The sequence below is a fragment of the Sycon ciliatum genome, chromosome 3 (genome assembly GCF_964019385.1).
Source record: "Sycon ciliatum chromosome 3, ocSycCili1.1, whole genome shotgun sequence".
In the NCBI taxonomy this organism is placed as follows: Eukaryota; Metazoa; Porifera; class Calcarea; order Leucosolenida; family Sycettidae; genus Sycon; species Sycon ciliatum.
In genome coordinates, this window is record NC_088645.1 from 35,393,647 (window position 1) to 35,405,797 (window position 12,151).

The following is a 12,151-nucleotide window of genomic DNA, read 5'->3' on the forward strand; positions in this document are numbered from 1 at the left end:
TCGTGGCCTGGCACGAGGAAAACATGGATGCAGTGAATGGGATTTTCGGTCTTTGACCACTTGCTGGTGAGCTGATCTACTCACCTCCCACCGTTTTAGGAGCTGCATCTGCGCCTTGATCCTTGAAGGGTGGTGGCGTTCCTACGGATGCGGAAAACCCGGCTTCCAGCCGAGTCTCACGCGAACCGTGAAATTTTAAATTTTAATTTGTGGCCAGCCGTCTTTGATGGTACGGTACGGGACAGGTACGGGACAAGTATGGTCGAGGGTAATACGACACCGTCTACCGCCTTGATGACCTAGGCAAAAATAGCATATTAAAGGATGTTATAAATTTTTCAATTCTAAACTCGGATGTTGAGCCATAAATAGATGTAGAAAGGAAAAGGACATAAGGATACGAGTTAAGAGTTAAGAGTAACTCTCCATCACTGTAACTGGATACTATATACAGTCAGAAAGTGCAATAACTAGGCACACAACTGACAAGAGTACTGAGACAAAGCTGTATGGACCCTGGCTAGCGCCAGACGTTACTGAGGTAACGTCTTCTGCATAGCTACGGGAATAAGCACCAAATTAAAGCTGTGTGGACCCTGGCTAGCGCCAGACGTTACTGAAGTAACGTCTTCTGCATAGCTACGGGAATAAAATATCAACGGGGGAACATTAGGATTATGTCGCTAATCATACACTCGAATAAAATATCAACTGGAGAACATTAGGATTATGTCGCTAATTATTCGCTCCTTTTTCACTGGACAGTGTCAGTTTGGTTTAAGCGAAGTCAAATAAAGAAAACAAACATTATCCTGGCTGCAAAGCTCTTGTCTCCCTGTTGCCTAGTTGTTTATGTTCAAGATCTTAAAATTTATTTTCGTTGAGAAAGTGTTATCGGGGAAGCTGAGCAGACTTTAGCGCCAAAAATGCTCCATTATGATTGGCAACCATACCTGAGCCCTTTAATGTTAGCTTAGCAAGCGTCTTATGTGCTTTAATGGCCGCAATGAAGCTGTTGGCCTGGTCTTCTGTGACATCTCTGAAGTCATTGTCGTGGAGCCACAAGCGTAGCAGCTGCGGCCAGCTGTTCAAAGCAGCTGTAATAGCTGGCAATGATGCGGCCGTCAGACCACAGTTTATCAGAGAGATCTCTACCACGCCTTTGCATTGCCTTAGTGCGTGGAAAATAGTTATAACAGCTTCATCACCTAGGTTGGGATTATAGGACAAATCTATGAAATGCAAGGTGCTAATAGTGTACAGTTTGGTTGCAAAAGCAAAGCCAGTACTTTTAGAGAAATGACACCGTCTAAGGCTAATCGATTGTAAAACTGGGAGTCTTGAGAGCGCAGAGAAGAACTGAGAAGCTGCATAAGCATCAGTGTCACTGAAGTTGTTGTTGCTGAGATCCAAGACTTGCAAGCGTTTCCAGTGGTGCAGAGATGTCATGATGGCCGGTAGAAATGATGCAGTCACACCGCAGGCAAAAAAACGAACAAAGTATAGGTTACTACATCGGTGAAGTGCATGAGAGATTGCAGCTACATCATCACTTGTAAGGTCCATCTTACCACGCAGTTCGATCCTTCGCAAACTTGAGCGATTAGACAATGCACTGGCCAAAGCACCGGCATTGCTAGTAGTCAGACTATACCAGAGTTCCAACACATGAAGCTGGAGATGCGATGAGATTGCGGCAATCAGAGAGTCAGATATTGGACAGTGAATCAGAGTCAGATCGTGTAGACTGCTGGCGGAATGCTGCACAGCAAAGTTCACAGCAGCCAGATTACCATGGAACATCTCCAAAGTGTGGACTGTTAACACTTGTATACCACTGCAGTTCGCTAGGGAAGAAGGAAAATGACCGCTACTGCCCACGGTCCATCCTTCTATGTACACTGCACGGGCATCTTGGTGGTGATGGCGAAGGGCTATGTCGATCGAGCGTACCTCTGCAGGATGCTGCAATGTGCTGATCACCACTTTTTGCCTAGATGCTAGCAATGCTCGTATCGATGGCAACGGGGAATTAGCCCTTTTCTGGTGCATTGCCAGCTCGGCAAAGGAGTGGAAAGAAAGACTCTGAAGATATCTTCGCTGCTTTTCTGACCTCTCGAAATATACAGACATGTTCCGTGATTGAACCAGGTCCTCACTCTGAACACCTGATGTGTACCGATGAAAGAGGTGCACAATTCCTTCTTCTTCATTTTCATCCTGTTCCTGTACCTTCTGTCGTGTTAATAACGAGTTCACGAGACATTCGGCTTGTGCAGTGTTCAGCTGGGCACAAAGCATGGTCCAGAATGTTCTCAAATGTGCAGTTTCTGCACCAAGGATTTCCACAAGTCGAATAATTCTGGAACTGTTCATGATGTCGAGTGTGGGGTGTCTGGCTAGGTAGATTGCTGCCAAATACTCCTGAGTGGTCAGATGGCTGAATCGATGTTGCCTGGCAACATTCCTTGATAGAGATTCCTCGCCTGACACCAACAAACCTAGTTTGAAGGCATCTTCACTGACAGAATGCGTCTCGAGATCGACATCGTTGAAGATCATCCGCTTCTCAGCTAGCATATTGAAGGCAAACTGTCCTATCTCCATCACCAGCAGTCTTGCCTTAACAGGTATTTCATTCCAATGCTTATGTGCTCGGTCGTATTTCCGGTTGATGATCTGCACAATCATCTGTTCAAACATGTCCGTCATGCACTGTGGCACATCCAAGCCAGAGTGGTACTGCTCGCACACTTCCTTTGCCATGAATGGGGTCGCCATCATCCCAGCCAGATAAGCCGAACGATTAACTTCTGCGACCAGGGTCTCTGCTTTCTCCCGGCTTAACACGTTATGGATATACATCTCCACATCATCTTGTTTGAAACCCAATAGCTCAATGTGATGGTGGAAGTGAAGTAATACTGACAACTGGAAAATGTCGGCACATGGTCGAGATGTTACTATGAGATGAATTCCCTGCAACTCCTTGCCAAACAGTACATCATAGACAAAACTGCTCGAGTCTTTCAGGCTCACCTCATCAAGACCATCTAGAATAAGCACTAGACTCTCTGGGTGTTCACGAACATGATCACAGATCTCCTGCTGAGCATTGCTGTCTTCAATACCGATACCGTCTAGTCCAAGTAGCTTACTCAGGGATGTAGCCTTGTGCACGTCTGGGAAACGCAACTCTCTTGCAACGAGCAGTTTCTTGTTGGGCCACAGTTCACCTGCTGCCCATTTTATCGGTGCCACTCTCGTAAAAACAAACGATTTCCCACACCCAGCACTAGCCATGACTATCGTGCCGAGAGTCTGACCTGTGGAATAGGGTGATTGGTCATGACGGGTGGTGTCGAGAAGAGACTCCAAGTCGATTCCTTGCATTCTCTGGCTTGCACGTGTGAAGGCATGCTCCGTCCGCCACATGTCGTCGGAGCTGGATTCAAATCCATTCTTGAACTCGTCGCTTAGATTGCTCTTCGGCAGCATGACAAGGTTGATGTAGATGTTGTCGACTGTATTGGCTTTGGTCGCTCCAAACATCGGTGCATAGTTTTTATTGGCCTTGGCGTAGCGAATCTTCAATAGCTTTTCAGCACGACCCATGTGGAGTGAAGCTGGAAACAAGAACAAAACAACAGAACAGAAAATGGCAAAGGCATAGCTGAAACAAATTTGACCCATACTTGAAAGCCGATCAGTTTCACCGTTCCCCAATGTTCCCTTCGCAACTCACTTCGCTTACACATCCTTACCACCATAGCGAGGATAATTTCGCTGATATTATTTTTCATCGTAAAACGGCCGATATTTATGAGAAGTCGGGTGGTAGCCAACCACGGCGAACTAAATTATAAGGAGAGAAACAAAAGAGACCAAAAGAGACTACTGCAGGGAGAGGCATGACGAAATGGTGAGACTATTTAGGACAGAGAAGCTAGAGCTTGAACTCCTTAATATCTATACAACAGAGAAAGGACCAAGGAACTACAAGTTGCTATGCTGTCCACTAACACCACCAGTTACTAAACAATCAGCTCATGCCATAACATTGCACGACACTGACCAACGGTACTGACGTTCTACAACTAACCGGCTACCAGCTCTAGTACATCTTGGATGCGCACTCCAACAGCCTTCCAACTTGGAAGCTTCTAAGTTATAGAAATAACAGGAGGGGAAGGTGAGCGCAACCAAGATAAGCACGAGTTGAAAGTCTCAGCTGTGAAGGACATTGGCGGATGTTCAGGCATGTCGAAGTCGATACTGGCAAGACCATTGGACAAAACGGTCAAGCCACGATTCAAGAACGCAAAGCAACATTCCACACAACTTGTGTGGCTCAAAAGATGCGAAGATCAATAAAAGGGGAAGCTATGCGAGCAAGAATCATGAAAAGTGAACGCCTCAGAAAACAGCACTGTACTTCGACTATGACAATTTAGATGCTTTGTATAACTTAGAAGCTTCCAAGTTGGAAGGCTGTTGGAGTGCGCATCCAAGATGTGCTAGAGCTGTTAGCCAGTTAGTTGTAGAACGTCAGTATCGTCGGTCAGTGTCGTGCAATGTTATCGCATGAGCTGATTGTTTAGTAACTGGTGGTGTTAGTGGACAGCATAGCGTAACTTGTAGTTCCTTGGTCCTTTCTCTGTTGTATAAATTAATTCTTGGCTCTCTATCCGAGTACATTCCTTAACCCCTTTAGCGCGAGCGTCGTACTAGTACGACACACATGAGTTGCATGCTCCACGGCCGTCTTACTAGTACGACGCGCGCTGTACACTGTACAGTGAACCTGCATCTCATAGTCGTGGGGTCCGTGTTGAGTCCATAGAGACTTGCTCAAACTATCGTAACTCACTCAATACTTGGTCGATTCTCACAATCGAAACATGTATCCGCAAGAGAAAACTCTCTGCTACCGATAGAAACAATCGTCGAAGCGATACGATTACCGGTTGTTGAGATATGCGACTCGACACGGCAAATTTCCGCTCGATTTTCTGCGCAGTCTGCAGAACACGTATTTTCCATCATGGATCATTTTTGCGCTACCTGCTGCCATGGAAACAAGATTTAAATGATGCTAGTGGATCCCGTGAGTCCTCGCAGAATATTTGAGCTCGATGCGAGCAAGGAGACCGAAATGGCAGCTGAATATTTGAGCTCGGTTAGTCTTGGCCGTGCTCAAGTCTGTCTAACTAGTGGATGACGTTTGCCAGACTGTAGCACGCGGCTTTGGTTTCGCTCCGAGCCGGGTTTGACAAAAGTTTGTCCCTCGTCTCAAGACCTTTCTAGGAAGCTCAATATTGTGGAATTCGTCCAAGGGAAGGTAAAGTTATCGATCCTTCAGCGGCTAGTACTTTCATGGGAGAATGCGACTTTTACAGGTGTTGACGTCGGGCGCATTCAGGTAGCGTCGTGCTAAAGAGGTTAATATCTGTGCATGATTTAAGGCTAGTTGGCAGGGCAGACCAGAGAGTGTACGCAGAGAAGATAGGAGATTTCAGAAACAGGGAGGTATTGGCAAGGGGTAATAAGAAGGAATTACGTACACTTTTGCATCAACAGTCGCACCAAAAACTGTTGGTGGCGCAAGGAGAAGCTTGTCGTTTGGAGTGACAAGTGATCACCGCTGCTTTTCCTTGTCAGAGTCAACAATACCCTTTGTTCTGCAGCGTTGGGAGTAGTGTTGGAGTAGATATTGCTGAGGAGACGTCGCGGAGCGGCGAGCTTTCCTGCGCAGGCAAGACTTTGGCCGCATTTCAGCAAGGTCGAGTGGAAAAATTCAAAAACGTTTATTTCAAGAAAACCCCCAAAAGGAAGATGGGGGGCATATCCTCTACGCTAGAAGAGGTGTTCTACTATCTGCCGGTGTATAGTTCTTGCCAATTGAGGACGTAGCTGGCTGTTTTGCCAGCGCTTGTAAATTGGCAATTTCAAGATGATCATTTGTGGCGTCAGGGTGTGATGACCCTCGTCTTCTGGGATCCTGGCGTGGCTAAGCGGTATTGCTCCAAGAAGTCTTTTAAGGTGAGGCAATGTTGGCCTGATGGAGATTTGTTTTTAGCTTGTTCGTATACGCTGTGGCGTGACTCGTTTGTAGACCCATAAGTAATGTGATATTTCGGCCATTTTTGAGGGGTATGCAAGTTTCAAGGTTCCCTTCCTCCCTTTCAAGGATTTTGTACAATCGATCTACACCTCAAAGGGAATATAAAGGGAAATTTTGAGCGAAATCGGAGAGAATCGATTTGCCCACATACATTGGTATTCTCATACATGCTCTCTTAATATTTTTTGCATCATCTTAACCTTTTGAGCCCAGGCACATTGAAAACCTCTGCCACGCAGTAAAAAATTTACATTCACTCTTTGTGAGCAAACTTGATTTCAAACAATTATTTTATGTATCCTGAGCACAGAATTGTTTTTGTTTTGGAAATAGAACAAAGATTACAAAAGTTATGACCGTTTTCATAAAGGTAGTTTTACGCGAAATTGGTATTTTGAAATGTATGCACGCGCATGTAACTCCAGTTCAAACTTACGGAGCGACTCGCATTTTTTTGTTACTGTACTCGTACATCCTAGCAGTCCTCTGTGCAGCGGTACAGCTCGACGCCACGCCACGGAAGAAACGCGGTATCGATGTAGTTCCGCACTGACACGTGACGTTCTAGAATGTCACGCGTGTCACAGTGGCAGTGGTCATGACGTGTCAGAACGTGACGCGTGCTCAAAAAGGTTAAGACTCAGTGGAAACACTGGCCAATGTAAGAGAGTGGGTGATAGCTAACAACAGTGATAAAGATAAGTAGGGGTTAGGATGGAAAACGAAAGTGTTGCAATGAGTTCCCGAACCAACAGTTCCAAAGTGGACAGGCCAGAAGTGTTTTTGCCATTATTGATGCAGAGAGACTAGATCTTACCTGGTGAGCTGAAACCGTAGTAGACACTGATGACAGCAAGGATAAGAAGACTCAATCCTGTCACCATTGCAAGGAATGGTATGGGCCTCAGAACCAGTACTGCAACTGGTTCAGCTGATGATGATATTTCATGCTCCATTTCCCTTTCACTCATCTCTTCTGTTCCATGATCCTCCTCTACTGGTATGGACGTAAACATATGTTCAAACACACACGCACGCATGCACGCACATACAATCTTACTTACACATGCACATCTCTGAAGATATGATTGCAAACAGTTAACCCTTTACCGTTTGTACGTACAAATTTCGACCGCTCGCGGTCGATGACTTCTATGCGCACAGCGCTGGACTGGTTCACCGCAGAGAGCTGGGATTTTCCCTACTGGTAGCCAAGATGTACGCGCAGAGCTAGAGGGTGCTGACAATTTTTTTGTGTGATGCAATATAAAAAATCGCGAAAATCGCGACTTGAAAAATGCGCTTTGGGAAAAGTGCGTACCCTGCGACTTTTGGTATTGCCTGCAGATTATTTCGACTTTGCTTGAGCTGGCCTCACGACTGTCTGCCCTGCTGTGCAAGCCATGGACGCGGAGCAAGCTCTTTCGCTTCTGGAGACCCTTCCTGACGACTCTGTCGCTGCCTCATCCAGCGAAGATGAGTTTGTGGAGCCAGACAATCCTGTTGAAAATATTTATTCTGACGATGACATGGCGAGTGAAAGCAGCGCCAGTGAGAGTGACATGGATGTCACAGACGACGACAGTGTCGCTGAGATGAGTGCCACTAATGGTGGAAGGGGACGTGGCAGAGAGAGAGGATTCGGCCTTGGAATAGGCCGTCGTCACGGTAGAGGTCGTGGTGCACAGGTACTATGTATAGCCAGCGGTGCAACCTGCACTAGTCGATATTTGCAATACTTGGGACAATGCTGACTAAGCTGTGACTGGTAACACTCCTGCATTCCACCCAGAGCACGAACCTGGTATCCACTTACCTGAGGGAGCCACTCCAGTGCAAGGATCTGATTTATTGCATATTGCAACAGTTTGCCCGATCGGCAATAAATCCAAATAATTATTAGTGCTAAATAGTGAAATCTGTGTTCGTTTTCTGGACTTGAAAGTTGTTGCATCGCATTCCTGAGGGTTTTTACTTTTAGAATCACCCCATTTTGTACATAATAAAAGTGAAAAATAAAACAGTTACGGCATGAACAATGACGGTCGGTTTTTGCTGTACAAATACCTAAAACGGTAAAGGGTTAAACATAGCAATTAGTATTAGAATTAAAGCATGCAACAGCTTGGAAGGCGGATGAATTGACCACCACCAATTTAAGCCTGGTCTAAACCAAACACACGCGCGCGCGCGCGCGCGAGCGCCCGCACACACACACACATACTCACACACACACAAACACACTCTCACACACACATGTGCGTGTGTGCACACGCAGATACACACACAGTCACAAACAGACACACAGAGACACACAAATGCACACGAACGCGTGCGCGTGAGTGTGGAGATGCAGACAAATATACAGTCACAGAACGGATCACGAAGAGATTAAAGTGTTCGGCGGAGGGGAGGGTAACCTCCCGCGACAGCGAGTCCATGTTAGCGCGGTGCACTTCAGCGCGACCGCCTTAGCGCCAGGCATTTCAGCTCGGTGCCATTTCAGCGCCGTGTCTTGACAGCGCCAATGATTTCAGCGCGAAATTTTAAAGCGCAGGACATGTCAGCTCCAATTTCTTCAACGCAGATTTTTTCCGCGGGAGGCACTTCAGCGCCGTACATGTTAATATACGTACGGGCACCAATGAATTAGTGACTACCGGTATTAGTGACTATCAATGACTATTGACAACTTGCACGGGGTATTACCACTGCCATGTACACCTGTCGCCCTATAAAAGACACAGTATTTTCGGGGATAAGCCATAATTTCCCATAATTTTTCGATGCAAGCTAACTCTCAAAAATGGAATTGAACCGATTTGAGACAGCCAAGGGCAAGCCGGCATTCTGCCAAGGTGGTTACACTTATCGCCTTGATAAGCGTGCTGCTGACGGCGAACGAGAATGCTAACGTTCCGATGTCGCTATGGTGCTGCCATGGAAGGGACGTCAGGACCAACAACTGTGTTGAGGGATAGCACCATCGATTTAGCCAAAAGGTGAACATCGCCCACCCCAACGTCTGGGTGCTGTTGGAGCAACTGAAGAAGGAGGCTTCGCGTACGGAGCTTCTTGCCAGCCAGATGCAAGCTGGCCAGCGCATCCCAGTCGGGAAAGCTCCATACACTCGACTTAACAATCGAGTTCGCGTTCTGGAAGTCAGACGTGCAAATGGGGAAATCACTAATTTTGAATTTCTTTCGAATGTTGGTCGACTTCTTCATTTCTAATCTACGGATTCTCTTGTCATATCGCTATATGCCTACTAAATAATTTCAATAAACTATGTGAAAACAAGTTTGTCAAAGAATCACCAAATCACCAAATCACCAAATCCCGCTAGCGGGAGTGCAGACGAGACCACTAATTCTGTGCGTACGATAATAGTACTCGCGAAAGTGCTTCGCGCTGACATATATGCGCTGAAGTGCCTGGCGCTGACATTACCTGGCGCTGACAGGACATCGCGCTGAAGTGCCTTGCGCTGACATTACCTCGCGCTGAAGTGCCTCGCGCTGACACTACCTCGCGCTGAATTCCTTGCCCTGAAGTGGTCGCGCTGAAATGCCTCGCGCTGTAGTGGACGCGCTGTCGCGGGATGGAATCGAGGGGAGTACTCAAACTGACAAGTCAGTGAGCTCTGTATAACGCAAACAGCAAAGGCACTACCCCACACAAGAGTGCTCAACCGCTACAAGAGCAGGAGCGAAATACTCAATCTGCGGACAGAACTGTTTCATCCTATATGGACTTATCAGTGCAGCACAGAGGACATGAGGCCGAACCTGATAGCAATGAAAAATAAAACGAGAGAGCTTGGAAGCTCAGGGCCCTACGCTATGCTTTTTTGCCTTGATGACCTAGACAAAAAAAAGCATAGGGATGTTATAAATTCTTTAAAAAAATCCTTTTTTTTTAGACATAACCTGGGATTCGAACCCGCACTATCACGCGCCCTGCATGCATCCCCCGATACACTTCGCATACATGCTAATTCTTCCAAGTTGTTTCACATTGTGATCTTGCATTCAAAATAGGCCTTGGCGGATAATGCCGGCAGAAAAATTGGCAGAATTCGGTACTTTTTCTGGTAAGTTTCATGCATGTTTGGTATGTGGATAAAGAAATGGAGCAGAATTCGAGGAATTGCCCGCCATAAGGTTTGTATGGTTCTGCCAATTTCGGTGCAAAAAAAGCAGAATCTGCCACCTTTTCGAGCATTATCCGCCAAGGCCTAATTTGAAAGCCCTATTTGAATATGCATTGTGGCCAGCCGTCTTTGATGGCACGGTACGGTAGGGGATAGGTACGGGACAGGTACGATCGAGGGTAATACGACACCGTCTCCCGTACCGTACCGTACCATCAAACACAGCTGGCCACATACAGCTGCCCGCAATATTCAAATAGGGCTTTCAAACGCAAGATAATAACGTGAAGCAACTTGGAAGAATGGGTATGAATGCGAAGTGTATGGGGGAATGCATGTAGGGCGATAGTGCGGGTTCGAATCCCAGGATATGCCTGAAAAAAAAAAGGAGAATTGAAAAATTTATAACATCCTATGCTTTTTTGCCGTCAGATACGGATAGCGCCAGGCGTGACACAAACAAACAAACAAACACACAAACACACAAAAACCAAATTAAAGCTGTGTGGACCCTGGCTAGCGCCAGACGTTACTGAAGTAACCTCTTCTGCATAGCTACGGGAATAATTCAAGGCTAGATTTAAACCAGGCCCGAACGTAGCTTGCCAGAGTGCTCAAACTGACAAATCAGTGAGCTTTGCATAACGCAAACAGCAAAGGCACTACCTGCCACAAGAGTGCTCAACTGCTACAAGAGCAGGAGCGAAATTCTCAATCCACGGACAGAACAGTTTCGTCCTTTGTTAAATCATCAGCGCAGCACAGATGGATGGAAGGATGGGGGGATGGATGGAGGGAGGGACAAAGAGGGAGGGGGAGAAAGAGAGAGGAGAGAGAGAGAGAGAGAGAGAGAGAGAGAGAGAGAGAGAGAGATTCAAGGCTACATTTAAACCAGGCCCGAACGTAGCTTGCCAGAGTGCTCAAACTGACAAATCAGTGAGCTTTGCATAACGCAAACAGCAAAGGCACTACCTGACACAAGAGTGCTCAACTGCTACAAGAGCAGGAGCGAAATTCTCAATCCACGGACAGAACAGTTTCGTCCTTTGTTAAATCATCAGCGCAGCACAGATGGATGGAAGGATGGGGGGATGGATGGAGGGAGGGACAAAGAGGGAGGGGGAGAAAGAGAGAGGGAGAGAAGAGAGAGAGAGAGAGAGAGAGAGAGAGAGATTCAAGGCTACATTTAAACCAGGCCCGAACGTAGCTTGCCAGAGTGCTCAAACTGACAAATCAGTGAGCTTTGCATAACGCAAACAGCAAAGGCACGACCTGACACAAGAGTGCTCAACTGGTACAAGAGCAGGAGCGAAATTCTCAATCCACGGACAGAACAGTTTCGTTCTTTGTGGAATCATCAGCGCAGCACAGATGGATGGATGGATAGGGGAATGGATGGAGGGAGGGAGGGACAGAGAGGGAGGGTGAGAAAGAGAGAGAGAGAGAGAGAGAGAGAGAGAGAGAGAGAGAGAGAGAGAGAGAGAGAGAGAGAGAGAGAGAGAGAGAGAGAGAGAGAGAGAGAGAGAGAGAGAGAGAGAGAGAGAGAGAGAGAGAGAGAGAGAGAGAGAGAGAGAGAGAGAGAGAGAGAGAGAGAGAGATAGAGATAGAGATAGAGATAGAGATAGAGATAGAGATAGAGATAGAGATAGAGATAGAGATAGAGATAGAGATAGAGATAGAGATAGAGATAGAGATAGAGATAGAGATAGAGATAGAGATAGAGATAGAGATAGAGATAGAGATAGAGATAGAGATAGAGATAGAGATAGAGATAGAGATAGAGATAGAGATAGAGATAGAGATAGAGATAGAGATAGAGATAGAGATAGAGATAGAGATAGAGATAGAGATAGAGATAGAGATAGAGATAGAGA

General features: G+C 46.4%; 1 protein-coding gene across 1 annotated transcript; it reads right to left on the reverse strand.

Moving 5' to 3' along the window:
• Window positions 1–317: 317 nt before the first annotated feature.
• Window positions 318–7,154, reverse strand: LOC135812057 (uncharacterized). The gene is made up of 2 exons (XM_065325383.1): window positions 6,942–7,154; window positions 318–3,626 (listed from the first exon to the last, which is right to left on the reverse strand). Exons 1-2 carry the CDS (start codon window positions 7,138–7,140, stop codon window positions 892–894), a joined length of 2,934 nt encoding a protein of 977 aa, XP_065181455.1. The 5' UTR covers window positions 7,141–7,154; the 3' UTR covers window positions 318–891.
• Between the last annotated feature and the right edge of the window lie 4,997 nt (window positions 7,155–12,151).

Bases quoted from the DNA above. Each gene is read 5' to 3' on its own strand.
- LOC135812057 (XM_065325383.1), bottom strand. From the start codon at position 7,140: ATGTTTACGTCCATACCAGTAGAGGAGGATCATGGAACAGAAGAGATG. The intron at 3,627-6,941 runs GTAAGATCTAGT...TCTTGTTTCCAG, and splicing joins CTACGGTTTCAGCTCACCAG to CTTCACTCCACATGGGTCGT.